Consider the following 17,051-nt stretch of genomic DNA (forward strand, 5'->3'; position numbering starts at 1 on the left):
GTGGCTGAAGAAGAGTTTGCTGAGCATGGCAGTGGCATTGACCTGCCCAAAAAAGCCATTCTTACCTGTGCTACTTGATTGCTTTGGTGGTACTGTGTATTTGTGGTGCTTTTGTGTGCCTGACAAATCCCATAGATAACCACCGATCCTGGTGTTCACATCCTGTCCAGCTTTGTTAAAAGCATGTTGCAGGCTGTTTCTGGAGTGTGCAACGATAGTGCCTTCTCTGCCACAAATGCAGCAGCATGATGTCTGTGCTCCTGCCCGGCTCGTGCTGGCATGTTTGCGAGCAGTGGTGCAGGAAGGTGTGGTAGTTTGAGCCTGGCTGGATGCCAGGTGCCCACCACACCACTCTATCCCCCATCTCCTCAGCAAGCCAGGGAAGGGGAGAAAATAAGATGGGAGTCTCGTGGGTTGAGATAAAAGCAGTTTAATAAATAAGCAGCAAAGCCGCGCGCGCGGGAAGCAAAGCAGAAGCAGATAAAGCTGTTACTCTCTACTTCCCATCAGCAGCGATGTCCGGCCACCTCCCGAGAAGCAGGGCTGCAGTACGCGTAGCGGTTGCTTTGGGAAGGCCAGAAATGAATCTCGCCTCCCCTTCCTGCTCCTCTCTCCCAGTTAATATTACCGAGCTGACACCATATGGTATGGAATATCTCCTTGGTCAGCCTGGGTCAGCTGTCCTGGCCATGGTCCCTCCCAAGATCATGCCCACCCACAGCTATTGGTGAAGGTGGGGGGAGGAATGCTGGAGGGACAGCCCTGATGCTGTGCGAGCAGTAGTCATAATATTGATATCGACAGGAAGCACAGCACTGCAGGAGCTGCTGTGGAAAATCACTACCATCCCAGACCCACTACAGAAGGCTAATGAAGCTTGCAAGTTGTGTGTGGGAGAAGGTACCAGCAAGATCTTCATGTACTGGGGCGGCATTGGCAAATTAATGCCTCTTCCCAAACACACCTATTTGGTAAAGACTATGGTCTCTGTTTTGCAGCACTCTGTCCTTGCACTGCTGCCAGTGCAAGACACAAGGTCAGGTATGCTTGTTCTTATGCATGAAGCCTAACAGCTGAACTCCCGGTAGATTATCTCATTTGCATTGGTCTTAAGCAGGAAGCAAATGAATGGAAATGGGAGGGAAGAGGCAGATGAAAACTGTCTGGAGTTTACACCTTACACCTTCACACAGACAGTTTGCAATCCTTCCAGAGCGAAATGTATGTTCAAACAATATGAACAGGCACATTGCATTCTTCTTTTGAGGCTGTTTCATTGCAGAATGCCTCAGGCAGATCCAAAACTTAAACGTGTGCTTTCTCTGCTATTTAGGGGTTCATGTGCTTGCCAAGAAAAGAGTAGTTTGTTGCTACTCATTGCAAGTCTACTTTCTATAGAGCAAAGCAAGTTTTATTAAAAGAATGGAAGATCTTTCTGTTTCTTTTCTGTCTTTTTGTCTCTCGAATACATGCATGGTTTCAATATCATAGCCCAAGCAAATCTACTGCCAGTCCCAGTCAGGAGGCAGTGGCCTCCTGCGAGAGTCAAAGTGAAAAAAAAAAGAGGCAGCAACTGTTGGTGTTGGAAAGCCCAAATTGGTTAATGGTATATTTGCATCACTCTTCATCTTGGGGCACAGGCTGTGTTTTTGGGCTAGGTGCTAAACAGCACAGCAAACAACGAGATCTCAGCCAAGAGAACCCACAGCTGGTAGACATTTATAAGTTGTCATAGTCAGAGAACTGGCTCTGGAGAGGTGGCCTTGGAAACCCTTGTACTTTGAGGTAAGTACTGGAGAGGGGAAGAGCAGAGATGTTTCTCTTGTCCCCACCTCCTTGTCTCCCTTTGTTTATCCTCCCTCTGCTTCTGTGTAATTAAAATTAAAGCAAATAGGAACAAAACTGGCCTGGAGGACCATAAGCAGATGTGATAAAGAGGAATAATGTAGAAAACACAGATTATTTTGGAATGCATGGGACTCCCACTGTCCTCCTTCTTTCAGAGACAAGGGTGCTGGGGGAGACTGTGGGATCAGGGGGTTCTTCCCACTGCAGAGCTGCAGACTGGAAGCACGGGTTAGGCTTTAGCCTTCAGATAGGGCCGTGCTGCTGGCAGAGAAAGCTTTTCCCCCTAATGCAGCCCCCACCAAGCTTTGATGTGGGTCCATCCAAACCTGCCTGGCAAAGGCGCCTACAGGCTAAAGCTTACATAGAAAGTGATGGCAGATGATGGGTTTGCCCCTGAGCCCACAGAGTGACTGGCAGGAGCCTCATGAGCCTTGGCCCAGCTGAACTGTGGCTAGTGAAGCATTTAGTGGACAGCTTCTGATACCACATAGCAAATAACCTCTGACTGGACACAGCTGCTGGGTCTCTTGGGAAAAGAAAAGCAGAAGCAGGCTAAAGGTAGGGGACAAAAGACAAAAAGTCTGTAAGAGGCATTAGAGAGACAAGGAGAAATGTAAAGCTTCAGCTACACACCACACAGAGAAAGCCAAACCTTCTTGGCTGCAAGGGCAGCTCAGCTCTGGCACAGAGGGACCAAGGCAGCAAGGTGAGAAGCAGATGCTGCAGAGAGTGTAGTGCAGAGGTGGCAGATCTGGGCTCACAGGAGAGTCGGTGCCTGTGAGATTGAAGATACAGTGCCCAGCTCACGGGAACATTTTATTTGGACTTAGCAGACTACATTTAATCCTGGCGAAAACCTTGCAGGGTTGGCAGGGAAATGGAATCATCTTCCTCTGACTCTTGACCAAGCTGGAGCAGTGTGCACTTGCCTTGCTTATATAGTGAAAGCAATCCTTTCTCCCAGAGGGCTCTTGGAAAGAAGAGCTTTGAGAAGAGTGTGGTCTAGGAAAACCCAGCAGGTGAATGTCTGGCCATTTTCACCAAGGCTAGAGCAAAACTCCCTCAGAAAATGACCCTCGCAAGACTGGTAGCCCAAGGTAGCAAAGTTCCTCAGGGTCTCCTTTCAGACCAAGGGGATCTATCCCAGCCCACCTGTCTCTCTTTTCGCCTCTCCAGGGTCAGCCACAGGGGCTGCAGGCAAAGGGTGTTTTGGGGTATGGTGTTAGGATGCTGATTTGCTGGTACCTACCCCAAAACTGCAAGCAAGAGGCCTACAGCTGCCAGCTGAGGCAACCCACTGTAACTGCAGCCTCAACGGTCCCTGGGGAGCCCGCTTCCCAACACTGTGTGCAAGCACTGCTTTGAGTGGGGGAGGCAGAGCATCCTCCTGTTGTATAACTCTTCTCTGCACTGGCATGGAAGCAGTGCCTTGCTCTGCGGGGATACAAAGTCAGTCCTCCCTCCACTGAAAATCAACATTGAGCATAATGGAGAGTCTTTTGTTGTAGGGTTGCCAGATGGTCTGTGTCAGGAGCTGCATCAGAGGCAAAACGTGGGCATACTGGCACCTCCAGTAGGTGGGTATGGGCTTGGTTGTATGGCTATGGGAAACAACAGCAGAGCAAAAGCCTTTTCTCATGCCTGTCCCGGGGTGGGCATGTGGTGGCACGGATGGCTGCTGCATGGGTGCCTCCTTCCAGCTGAAGGAGAATACACTAGGTCTGACCTGGATTTTTCCAGACAAGCCTGAACATCGTGAAACAGCATCTGGTTTCCTTTGAGGTTTGTTTGTTGTTGTTGTTGTTCCTGTATTCTATAAGATATCTTCTTCAGCAGCAGATGCGCAGTTGCAATACTTCACATCAGGTTGCATCAGTCTCACAATCTGATCTGGTGGTCGGTGCTGCTGCTGCAGTGACTAATGAGCAAGAGGGAACCCAAAATCCAGCCACTTTATAGAAACTGCAAAGGCCAAGCAGGCAAGAGCCTGACCTGTTGTCGGTCTGCAGAGTTGCACCACAGGAGGCTCTGCACATGTTTGCAAAAAATCAATGGTAAGTCTGAAAGACCAAACCCGCTGCATCACAATACTTTTTTTTTTCCTTTACATTGTTTTAGATCCCATTTTTTTACTCCCTGCTGTCAGTTATTTGTTGCTTTTGTGGTCCTAGTGATCTCTTACATGATCAGACATGTGGCTTTCCCAGGATTTCTTGCAGTGTCCTGTTTACCTTTCAGGTGGAGAGTACCCTGGTAGTGGTGACATGAGACGTTTCTCCTGCCTCCTCAGACACCCCACCACACCTCTGAGAGCCCTAGTAGCCACTGAGTGCAAGTTCTGCTTAGCAGTCATGGACTGTCAGCAGCACAGCCCAGGAGAGGAGTTGGAAAGCCCCAGCTTCAGTCAAGACTGTATCTCTGTTTCCAGGCTAGGCACATTACTCAGGGGCTGTACTTTAGTTTCCCCATCTTTGTAGATTACATCAGTGCTTGCAAGCCTTGCTATGGAAATTAATTACACATGGCCAAGGTCTGCAAACAGGTCAAGCTGTAGTGGTTTTGCCTGGGACAGGTTTTTTTGGTAGCAGGGGGGCTACAGAAGTGGCTTCTTTAAACAAATAGTTGCCAGAGCATCCCCTGTAGGGGAATCCGCCTCACAGGGTTAGGGCCAGTCAGGTCTAAACTGGACCCTGCACCTGACCCAGGCCTGGCCAATTAGTGATGGAGGTAACGCCTCTGTGAATAACATATTTGTGAAGAAGTTGTGCAGTTCAAAGCTTCAGCAGTGACAGGGAGTGAGAATTTGAGAACACCTCTGCAGACACCAAGGTCAGTAGAGAAGGAGAGGGAGGAGGGATGCTAAGGCACTGAAAAGGCTCCCCTGTGACACGTGGTGAGGACCATGGTGAAGCAGGTTGTCCACCTACAGTCCATGGAGGCCACTGGGAAGCAGAGATCCTCTCACAGCCTGTGGAAGAGCCCACGCTGGAGCAGGTGGATGCCTGAAAGAGGCTGTGACCCCATAAGAAGTCCATCCTGGAGCAAGTTCCTGGCAGGACCTGGGAGTCCGTGGGGGAAGTGCCCACCCCAGAGCAGGTCAGGACTTGTGATCCTGTGAGAGACTCAGGCTGGAGCACTTGGTACCTGAAGGACTGTTCTCCCGGTGGATGACCCACGTTGGGGCAGGGTGTGAGGAGCTGCCCTCGTGGGAGGCCCCATGCTGGAGCAGTTTGTGAGGAGCTGCAGCCCATGGGAAGGACCCACGCTGGAGAAGTTTGTGAGGGACTGTCTCCTGTGGGGAGGGACTCCACAGTGTAGCAGTGGGAAGTATGAGAAGGCCTCCCCCTGAGAAGCAGCAGTGGCAAAGTCCATCCGTAATGAACTAACTGCAACCCCCAGCCCCCATCCCCTGCACTGCTGAGGGGGAAGGAGAGGGAGTCCTGGGAAGAGGAGGGGTGGGGGGAGGTGTTTTTAAGATGATTTTATTTCTTATCTCCCTGTTCTTATTGTTTGTTCAATAAATCAAACACTTTTCTCCCTGAGTCTATTTTGCCCATGACAGTAATTGCCAAGTGATCTCTCTGTCCTTAACTCACAAGCCATTTGTTATATTTCTCTCTCTCTCCTGTCCAGTTTAGAAGGGGGAGTGATTTTATGACTTGATCGACATCAGGCTAAACCACCACACAAGCTCAAGCCTATCTGCAGAGGATCTGACCTGTAACTCTTGGGACACCATCTCGGCATTGCAGCAAGTGACTCCTACTCATTGTGTTGGCAGCAGAAGAGCATCAAAACAACCCATCTGCAGCAGTGCATCGATATGGGCAGTAATGGAGAGTGGCAGCAGTATCTGCCTCATCTACTCACCACCTCTAGGCAGAGATGCAGAAGCCTAGAGCTCCTAGTGCCCCTAGGTAAGAGCCTGGACCGCTGCTCTGGCAGTCAGCTCTGTCCTTGAGTGGAGGAGATGAGTAGTTCTCCAGTCCTAGCTTGGGACAACAGGATGCCACACAAGATGTTGCTCTTGGGAGCTAACCTTGGGTTTTGACAACAGAGCTGCACAATAGTTCAAGAGACAGGAGACAGTGAATCTCATCTCCCTGTCATTTTGCAGAGGGACAGCAGCTTTATTGTTTTCCTCACTAGACCCATCAGGTGGTCTGCCTGGGGTCATATCGGCCCTTCTCCCTGACAGGTTGCCTGGCACTTACCGTAGGCCCAAAAACACCTCTCTGGGAGGCTGGTTGCAAGGCAGCTCTATGAGGATAAGTCTCCTACCATACAGGTCCTGCAAGGCAGCTGAGACAATGTGCTGAGCATTGCTTCTCCACCTGGCTGCCAAGCAGAGATATGCTGGCCCTGGAAGGGATCTTACCATGGGGCAGAGCAGGGCAAGGCCACAGGGCATTGGCTGCCATAGGTTGGACTCTGTGCTTTCCTACCCCAGAGATGCCTGCCTGCTTCACCATGCCAGTAAGGGCAAGGCATTTGTGGCTTTTAAATTAGGAGAAGACACTTTAACCTTGGGAGCTGATCTGGTTTGTCCCCTTTGGCCCACCCTCCATCCATGCCTCAGTACAGAGCAAGGAGATGTGGAGCTGGCACAAGCACAGCATACACCATACTTTCCCACACATGGCAGATGCTGCTCTCCTCTGCACAAGAGAGGTATGGAAATAGCTCATGTGACAGGGAATATCAGGCATGAAAGGGTTTCTGACAGCAGAGATTTTCTGGATGAGGTGATGGTCAAGTCTGATGGAAATTTTTTGGGTGTTGGACAATGTGGAAAATCCAGCTGCTCTCTTTGTTGTCCTTCAACAGGCATCCACTCCAACTGTTATTTCCCGCCCTAGCCTTGGATGGATCCTGATCCTCAGTTTGATTTCAATTTCATTACAGTTCACAGAATGACCTTTGCCCAACTCCAAACACCAAATGCCAGGGATATCTGTAGCTGCTTTTGGTTCCAAAGACATCTATTCATGATGAGAACGGGGCCAAGGGAGACAGTGTGCCTGACCACGTCTCAAACATGACAGCCTTTTTGACTTGCACTGGGAGCCTGAGTCTGGCAGCAGTGAAAGAGAGCTCTCATGTAAGCCTGCACCTTCACAGAGAGCTCTGGTTGGAACCCAGGAAAAAAGGGAGAGTTTATGACCTTTGGAAGAAGGGACAGGCAACAAGAGGGCTACAACCATTTAATGAGGTCATGAAGAGTGAAAATTAGACAAGCCAAAGCGCAGGTAAAACTTAATCTGGCTGCTGCCATAAAAGACAATTAAACACATTCCTATAAATATATTAACAAAAGGAGGGCTAATGAGAATCTTCATCCTTTCTTGGATGTGAGTGAAAACGGTGACAAAGGCTGAGGCATGTAACGCCGCCTTTGTCTCAAGCTTTAATGGTAAGAACAGTTTTTCTCCAGGTACTCATAGCTCTGAGCTGGAAGACATTGATGGGGAGTGGAATGAAACCCATGGGGAAATGGTGTACAGCCTGAGGCTCTGCTTGGACACACACAGGTCATTGGAGCTGGATGGATTCCACCTGAGGGTATGGAGGGAGCAGGTGGAAGTGCTCATCAAGCCACTTTCCATCATCTACCAGCAGTCCTGGCAAAGGAGGGAGGTCTCAGTGGACTGGAGGTTGGCCAGCAGGAGCAAGGAAGTGATTGTCCCTCTGTGCTCGGCCCTGGTGAGGCTGCACCTTGAATACTGTGTTCAGATTTTGGCCTCTCACTACAAGAAGGACATTGAGGTACTAGAGTGTGTCCAGAGACAGGCAACAAAGCTGAAGGGTCTGAAGCACAAGTCCGATGAGGAGCTGCTGAGGGAACTGAGAGTGTTTAGTCTGGAGAAGAGGAGGCTGAGGGGAGACCTTCTCACTCTGTACAACTACCTGAAAGGGGGTCTCTTGAGCTATACGTGACAGGACGAGAGCAAATGGCCTCAAGTTGTGTCAGGGAAAGTTTAAACTAGATATTAATAAAATTTTCTGCACTGAAAGGATTATCAAGCTCTGGAACAGGCTCCCCAGGGAAGCAGTGGAGTCACCATCCCAAGAGGTATTTAGGAGATGTGTAGATGTGGTGCTTAGGGACATAGTTTAGCAGTGGATGTGGCAGTGCAGGGTTAATGGTTGGACTTGATGGTCTTTAAGATCTTTCTAACCTAAATGATTCTATGATTCTCTGATTTACTTTTGCTGCCCAGCTTTTACCTCTAGGCCCTAAGGCCCAATTATGGATTTTCTTGGAAACATAGGTGGAGGGACGTGGCTCCTTCCAACCCTTGGTGCTTCAGCAATTGATGGTTTCCAAAGTGCCAGGGTCAATGTAGCCTGAGTCACACATCCCCAAGCAGAGTGCTTTCACTCTTCACTACTTTTGCATCTTTTTATGAATACCCTGAAAGACTCAACAAGTCCCAGTAGCATCTTGAAAACAGAAATATAAGGCATCTGTTGGAATGAGCTCTTGGGGCTCTACAGTGTCTTTATCACGCTATCATATCTAGTTTTACACTGACGGAATTGATGAAGTCCATGATTTTCTCAAAGGGCACCTGGCCCAGCAGTATCCCAAAAAACACACATGCTTTTTGGTGCAATGTGATATCTGCTCTACTTAATCTTCAGTCCTATTATCCCTGGAGCCACACTCATTGACTCTCTCTGAAGCGTCCTCAGACACTGTATTTGTACATGGCAGCTACTTGTAGTTCTGCCAGCAATGAAATTAGGAACAATCCTTACCTTCCTGAACATCTAGGTTGCAAAATCACACTGAGTAGGAGAGAAATGCTAAAGCCACATCTCACAGCAGGAGCTGGCTTTTTCCCTTGTAGTATGAAGTATGATCTTCGGTGGCACGACCAGGGCATGCTCCCCACACCTGGCTGCATTTATCTTCCCTTATCTGCTGTTTCTGAGCCCCAAACCTCCAGCCTTTGAGACATTGCTCTTCCTCCCATATGGACACCAGCTGCCAGAAGGCACTTGCTTCATACGCCAGTACATTACCTCAGTGGCGCTAGCCAAGGAGAAATCATAACCTTGCTGGCACTAAAACAGAGCTGAACCAAAAATTACACAGGGCCTGTTGCTGCATCACTGCCGTGCTGCAGGCTGGTCTTTACTTTGCTCTCCTCACCGACTCTGCCAAAGACTCTGCCAAAGTTGCTTCGTCCCAAGCAGGAAACCTACACCTGCTGTGGGTGGGAACAGCCAGGACACTGGCGTGCCTTCACACCTCCCTGCCCAGGGGCACACTCGTTCTGGGATTTTTGCTCAGGAAGCACTGACTTGTCATTTCTAACTAATTTCATGTCATTTCCTCTTACTATGATTATCCTTCCTTTATGTAATTTATTTCCACAGATGCTTAGAGCACCTCCCTGCTTATTAGCAGCAGGATTCATTAATAAGCTGTTTATCCCTTAGCCCAGATCATTAACCAAGCTATTTAATAAAATCAAACCAGACATCTGGCCTAGCAATACCTGATGGGGCAGCCACCTCTGTTATCAGCCTCGGCAAACATCCCAATGCACCAGGTGCTCAGCAGCCATCTCACTGGTGTTCGCAGGGCAGGCACAGTTTTCCATATTCATTATAATCTCATAATGACTAAGGCTGCAGTTCAGAAAAATGCTTAAGCTTCTTTTCAACTGCAGAGGTGCAGCTAAGTATCCTTAATAATTGTGTGACATGAGCATATACTTCAGTGGTTTCTGAACTGCAGCTTTATTGAGGTTTCTGTTCTTGTTATACCACACAGCCTCACATTTGCCATTCCTTTATCGTTTACTTATTTAGGTTTTTTCCCCCAGCAGAGAAAAAAGGCATTAGCAGGCTGCCTTTCTTACCAGAATTCCCCAAATGCCCCATGCTGGATGAGATGGGTCTGGAGATATGCCCATACGCTCCCCTGTCTGACACTGTCAGTAAGGACTGCAGGCTTTTTCACCCTTACCCTGCTTGCAGGGAGTGGAGGATGGCGTTTCCAGGGCTCCCATGCCTGGTGCATGGTGTATCCCTCTTCTTCTGGGGCAGACAGGCAGCAGCAGAGCAAAGACAAGGTCCAAGATTTTGATTTTTGCAGAAGGTGCTGTGAATCGGCTTGGGGAAATCAGCTGCCTCCCTGTCAGTGCAGCATGGCTTTGTTACAGCCTTGCAGAAACAGCCAAGAGCAGCAATTCCCTTTATAATTCCCTTGTTACCAAGTGGTATTTGGGACATGCCTGCTGTGTGCATGTGAGGAGGATGTGGCCTCCGCACATCACTGGAGTCCTCTGCGCTTGCAACAGCCCAGGATTCTACTCACTGTCATATCCACCAGGCAGCCACCCCACCCCACCCTCAGAGCTGCACAAGCACAGCCACACAATCCACTGTGAGATCCCAACGTAAAAACGGAGATTCCAGGCTGCATCGGGGCAGGTAGAGAAGGGAGCAGCACCTCCCACCCACACACTGCCAGCCGATCTGGATGCGCCTCAGCTCCACGCTTTACCTGTCTTCCTGGCAAGTGCAAGGGCCAGTTTCCACCCCAAGCAGCAGGATACTGAGAACAAAGCAAAGCAAACAGACTGCTCAGAGGAAGGAGGAGAAAGGAGGGGAAGACATGACTAAGAGGCAGCAGGGAAAGCCTGGGATTTGTTTGCAGGGCATGGATGAGCAGGGAGTGGTGACTGCAGTGATTGTTCTTTGCCACCTGGTTGCATAAGGGCAGACTAGTTTCCCGAGGCTGCTGGGATAAAGCAGAGCAAAGTCATCATCCAGAGAGTTCTGTGCGACAGTGCAGGACCTGTCCTTGCTATGCCCCTGGCCTGCAAGATACTGCAAGTCAGCAGCATCACAGCAGCATCACAGCAGCATCATCCCATCCCTCCCCAGTTGCCTCTTTTTCTGGCTTTGCCATGTGTGCAGGCTCTGGGCGCAATCACAACTGGGGCTGAGCTGGGCTGGCTGACATTGTCATAGCCTCAAAGTTTTCAGAGGACTAAACTACCCAAACCGAAGTTTCCAGGATGATATGCTCAGCAGGTGTTGCTTGCAAATGACAATGTGAAGGAGGGAGATTCACACTCACCAAGGCTATAGTGGGAAGATCAGGGTTAGTGCCAGTCTACTGGGCTAGCAATGAGGTATATGGATGACACCTGCAGAAAGGCTACTGTAAGTAATGGTGATAATCATTCTTAAACTCATCTATCTGCTTTCACATGCAGCACCTTGGTGTTGCAGGTTCATCTGGCCTGTAAAATGAGAAGACCTGAAGCGACTTTCTCGTGGTGACATGGGCTACCCTTGTCTGGGAGAAGCTCAGTGTCCTGCCCACCAGGCCATGCATGGGCCTTCCTGTAGCACAAGGTGGTCATGCTGGTCTGTCTGTGTTGAGTGATGTCTGCAGGCATGGTTCAGTCTGCACGAAAGAATCAACGACCATCAGCTTTTACAGTGCTTTCAGCTCAGCTGGGAGAGGTGACAGGCACATAGACCTTGATGGTGGCAGGTACTAGTGATACATCAGCCTAGAAAGCAAGGGTGATGGAATTGCAGCCCTGGTCCTGGGAGAGGAGCTTGCTGTAGATGAGATAGATATGTGAAGGAGTGCTCTGTTTCATGTGCATGAGTGGAAATAACCTTTAAAAAAGAGATCAGTAACACTTCACCCTCCTACATCCGGGCACTGCAACACCCGCCTCTCACTGCTGCAGATGTATGGTTGGGCTACCTTCTCCCAGAAAAGCACCTGTGATGTGGTAAAAGCAGCAGGGATCCTTTCTGCAGTGAGGAACTGAACTGCTCCAAGACAAGTCCAAGATGCCTGAACTGTTCCTGTGCTGAGATGCAGAAGTGATCACTGCTCAAACTGCCCTCAAGGAAAAAGGGTAAGTCCTCACAGCAACGGCCACTGGCACATGCTAACGCTGTCCAGTGCTCCTGAGATCAGAGACTCATACCTTTCCCATTCATAGTTGTCAGCAGACTCCCAGCAGCAATTTAGCATGTTCAATGACGTGGCATAGAGGACAGGGCCTGGGAAGTACCTTGTTCTCATCACACTTCCTTTTAAACGAGGCCATGCTCTGTATTTCTACAGCACGCACGAGATCTGAGTCCACATGCAAAGGCAGTCCAGATGTTCCTACTCAGTGTTATTACCACTGTTCGGAGCATTAATCTGAGATGCAAATTTGCATCTTTTCCATCAGATTCACATCAATATTTCAGGGCTTCACCTCACACCACCTTTCAGGTTGCTGGCTGCTAGCTTAGGAGATGGCTTTGAAACATCGACTACCTCTTGCACTTCAGCATCTCCACTGAGGCCTATGTATCAAAATCCTGACAGGCTTCACTAATATTACCTTCACAAACCCCACATCCTAAACCTTCTGAATACTACATCATGTATGCTCCTGGTTTGGAGGAGCAGTGGTTCACAGTGTTTTTTTTCTACTATAGTAGATTTTTTAATCTCAGCTGTCTTTGAATGTGGGTGCCTCCATAGCTTTAAAAATTCCACTACTGGTGAGGAATAAAACCAACTTTATCTCCAGCTGATGTAAGTAGCAAGTGAAGCAGGTTTTAATGCAGCTGTTTGTCCCTTACAGGTTTTAAAATATGCTCCAGCAGTGGAAAGGATTAGAAAAATTAGGAGCTAACTGCATTTTTATCCTCAGATCAACCTGGAGTAATCCCAGAGCAACCTTTTAAGATTACTGGCAATTACTTTGTCTTTTCCCTAGTGTAGAGTTCCATTTCCTTAATACTCGGGCTTTGCCAGTAGGTCTTAAAATGTTAGGTTGATATTTTTGTTGCGAGGCATTAAGAAAAGAGAGCGATGTTGCCTCTATATGGGTACTAAACAGGGTGCAACTTTATTTACAGTGTAAAGTGCATCACATGGAAGTTGTTTAAAACACACAACAAGCAGTGACATAAATGACAATACAGTACTGGGTAGGGGGGAAAAGTGTTCCAGCAGGTATCAGAACATCATCAACAACACTAATGTAACAGCCTCTAGTTTCAGCTACTCTGTCCTACCACCACATCATCTGTCCTACCACCACATCACCTTACAAAACGTGCTCACTGTATTGATCCTGGGACTCTCTACTAGTCCCTAGCGTGAAGCTGGAGAGCTAAGTGCCATCCTGCAGCCCTAAAGCCTCCAACGATGTCCTGCCAGCTCTAAGCACTGTCCTCACCACTGCTATTCTGCTCTGGAGATCACCAGGGCAGCATCAGTGCACACACCAGAGAAGCACACTGCAAAAAGGACCAAAAACATCAGAGTGACATATCCATAAAGATCTGTTTTTCTCACCCATGCACTCTTTCCCTTGAGAAGTCCTGTGTTGCTCGCTGTGGCTTCCATTCTTAACGCTGTTAAGGTAGCAAGGAGGTCAAGGAACATAGTGCCTACAAGTGATGGTCACTATGGGTTGAAACACGGACATTATTTACTGAGCACTAACTTTAGACAAAGCTGTAAACATCAATGGCTGTGGAGCTGGGAGACAGAAGATTGTTGCTATGTACTAGCAGAGTCTGTTAGAAAAAGAAGGTTGTGGGAGCTGAAATGACAACTCTTCAGCTGGTTGCAGCTCCCACTGGGAAGGAATCTACATTCACATTAATCTGATCCCCTAATAACTCCTTTATCTGTTTTCCTTTTAATTGTCTGAAAGCTTTTACTGGCTCACAACTTGTTTAGTTCTTCCCCATTTCTAGTCTTGGGCTTATAGCCATCATTTATGTGTCAGTACTTACTAGTGCCCTATTCCGGTAACTGTGAGCTTATTTTGGTGTCATATTGCTCTTCTGTGTCCAAGTTCACGCATTCATAAAGGGAAGGTAAATCTATACAGGGAGGAGGGGTGGGGCAGGTTATGCACACTCTTTATCCAGAGGGTAACCAAGTGGGAATGGTACAGAAAGTAAAATTTATCTCTTCTTCTTCTTTCCCAGTGCTGACTGCAAGTCACAATTTTCTCTCATTACTGGGAAAAAACAGAGATTCTGATCAATGGCTGTCAGGTTCTCACTCTTAACATCTTGTTTCATAGATCAGACTTTTTGCTAACTGACAATTACCAAACATTAGACCTCAAAAAATGCAAGCGATTTCCACTTTTTAATTCCACCATGCTGTTTAAGCATAGGTAAATCTTGGTATCCCCAATTCATTGGAGCATGACTTAATTATGGCATTCAGGCATGTGTTATCCTCAGACGCGATGGGCTCAATGGTGTGAGAAAGAGATGTCTGACAGCACGTGTGCTCTCAGTATTTTTGACTCAGATGAGCATTTCTGCCCATGTGTGTACTCAAAAGAAGCCTTTTCCATTTCCCTGAGGGTTCTGTATAACATAAATATAACCTTCCTGTAAGCAGATGGCAAAGTTTTGCCTGTAAATTTAAGTGGTGCCTTCCTTCTTCAACTTAGGGGCAGTCAGACTTTGAGACCCAAACCCCACATATCAAAAGCATTATCCCAGCAGAGTGCTGCTAGGCATGTATTTTGTAGTTTACACAGGAAAGGGATGGAGGTTACAGGCAGGTGGTGAGTCCTTTGGGAAGTAGAGGTTTCAGCAGTCTACATGCTTTCCACTGCTGAATTCTGGATTATCCAGCTTCAGAGTCACACCTGAACTGCCTGCAAATAAAAAAGCCTCAAAGACTCTCATTGGTTAGACTTGATCCATCTTTCTCAGAATGACATGATGTTCTCTCATCTCTTTTACACTTCTGACTATTTTATCTCAGGTAAATTCAAGCCGATGTCTTCCATTAAGTCACTCTCCAATGATGTTAAAGTCACATACTACAAATTACAGAATCTTTTTTTTATACCCACCAGAGACTGTGGCTATAACATGGACTTTATCAGATGTACATGTGACGTACATCCACATGATATCAGAAGCAGGCCTGACGCAAAGTTCAGCAGCTCATTTAGCCTTGCATAGCTATTCTTTACTCTCGAGCTGACAAAAGTATGTTCTGGCAGATGGCAAGCAGAACTGCCACAATTCTGTTTAATCGCAGTTGCCAGTTTAATTGTTTAATTAGCTGACTGTATATAAGAAATGGGAGGGACTTCACTTTACACAACCACTTCCTCAGTGGACAGTAGGCATCTTTACATTTGTGTGTGTACAGGGGGGTGTGTGTGTGTAGCAGCATATATTTGATAATACTTTTGTAAATGAAAAATACAGAGGATTTCTTTAAAAATTGAAAGGTATAGTGAAAATGTATCACAAAATAAAATACAAAACAAAGGAGCTGGGGGGAAAGGGAAGCAATGGATTTGATTTACAATGCATTAGATTCCAAGCCCTGGTGTCTAGGCTGAAGAAAGGTATCAGAATGTAGAACTGCTGCTCAGCTGTTAAAAGGGATAGAATCCAGCCTTCCGTTTCCTGTGCCAAAAAAAAAAAAAGCAGACAAAATAAAATCAGTGCTGTACTGAACATAATAAACAAGATCAACAGTGAGGCACAAGAGGATTGCGTGTGAAAGTATACCAGGGATTAGAGTGCTGCAGCCCAAGATGGCATATGGAGAGGGGAAGAAGATGGGCTTGGGGAACAGATATATCTCACATTTTAACATAAGTCATACTCATCACAGAGGGGTTTGGAGCTAACCTTGTCCTGGATGCTGACAAAAACTTTTTTCCTTTGAGCTTCCCCTTTTAAATTACACCTAGTTAACCTGCAACGGGCAATCTTGGTTATCATGGCATTTACTCCAGCTCTGCCTTTTTTTTTCCGTTTTGAGTCCTCAGGACAGTATTGTATCCTGTGAAAAGCCACCAGTGTCTAAGGCCAAAGCTCAACAAAACACAACACATCTCTATGCTTGTTTCTGTCCCCTCACTCCAAGGCAGTTCTGTGTGCTGTGTGATGAACTTACACTGAAACAGCTCAGGAAGGGACAGGCTGCTAGACTGCAAGCCTGTAGGGTTAATGATCTACATTCTCTCAGGCTTTTCACAATGCTGCACACAGCAAAAAATACCAAACAAAACAAACAGGGAGAGTCCAGCTTAGTAGCAGCCTGAAACTTTGCTTTGCCTCAGAGACAAATTCCATGATTTTTCACTGCTAAATCCACTGGACTTGAACTTGTCTCTTTGTGTTTTAAACAAAAATTCTATCAGACTTGAGGTGTGTAGCTTTTGCTCTAAAGATGGGTACTTTTTGTTTGCAATACATTTAAGTTGCTTCATTTAGGCATGTATAATCACAGCTGACAAATGAAAATGATTCATTTCAGGCAATGCAATTTCTCAAACAAGCATCTTTTCTGTAGCTTTAAGATAAACAGTGTATCAGAGAGATTGGGGGGAATATCTGTCACTACCTATCCAGAAAGAAGAACAGAAAAATGTACAATATCAAAGGCTTTGTCTGTACCTTGGAGAAAATGTTCAGCTGTTATTTATGTAGCTCTGCAGGAGAATGACCAATATATTCAATAGGAGCCCGTGTGAGCTGAGGTATAAATATTTTTGCTAGCATGTGTTTCATGGCCCTCATTAATATTCCATGCAGGGAGGAGAACTCATGCTGCATGTTTTGTTATTATATCTGATTCCCCACCACAACAACATAATTACCATGCCACCTGCCTTCCATCTTCAGAGTTCTAAATGGCTCTTAATGGCAGTGTGAAACAAAACATTTTTTCCAAAGAAAATCAGAGTCCAGTTCAGACTGACCTTGAAGCCGAGCACGCAAAATTCAGAAGTCAACTTTAAAAAAAAAAGCTACCATTAAGGCTTGTCAGTGCTGCCTTGTCAGAAGGACTTGTCTCAGAGGCACTGTGTTGTACTCTTTAAATGACTATACCACTCAACACTAGGTCTAAGAAGAACTATTACTCATACCATTTGTTGCCTGACCTTAAGTCTTGAACCTGGACCCAGCTGAGGTATCTACAATTCAAAATGAAAACTTGTGCACACTAGGCCACCCAGATTTCCTGAAGAACATTCTGTATTACTTCACAATAAATGCTTCCATTAACATCAATAAAAATAAGGTTATATCTTTCAGGTTTGCCTGTCTGCTGACAAGTAAATGTACTATTTCTTGAGTTTTCTAGAAGTCTGGCAATCATTTTGCAGAGAGTACTCTCTAAGGCCTTTTAAAATTGCCCATATATCATG

General features: G+C 46.9%; 1 protein-coding gene across 1 annotated transcript in view; it reads right to left on the minus strand.

Moving 5' to 3' along the window:
- Positions 1–12,726: 12,726 nt before the first annotated feature.
- The window catches only part of SVEP1 (sushi, von Willebrand factor type A, EGF and pentraxin domain containing 1), a 128,720-nt gene continuing 124,395 nt past the window's right edge, over positions 12,727–17,051 (minus strand). Inside the window, exon 50 of the mRNA XM_062018175.1 lies at positions 12,727–15,297. Within this exon, the coding sequence (XP_061874159.1) occupies positions 15,267–15,297 (31 nt within the window). The 3' untranslated portion in view covers positions 12,727–15,266. The remainder of the gene's footprint in view (positions 15,298–17,051) is intronic.

This window comes from Colius striatus, chromosome Z (genome assembly GCF_028858725.1).
Source record: "Colius striatus isolate bColStr4 chromosome Z, bColStr4.1.hap1, whole genome shotgun sequence".
Taxonomy (NCBI): Eukaryota; Metazoa; Chordata; class Aves; order Coliiformes; family Coliidae; genus Colius; species Colius striatus.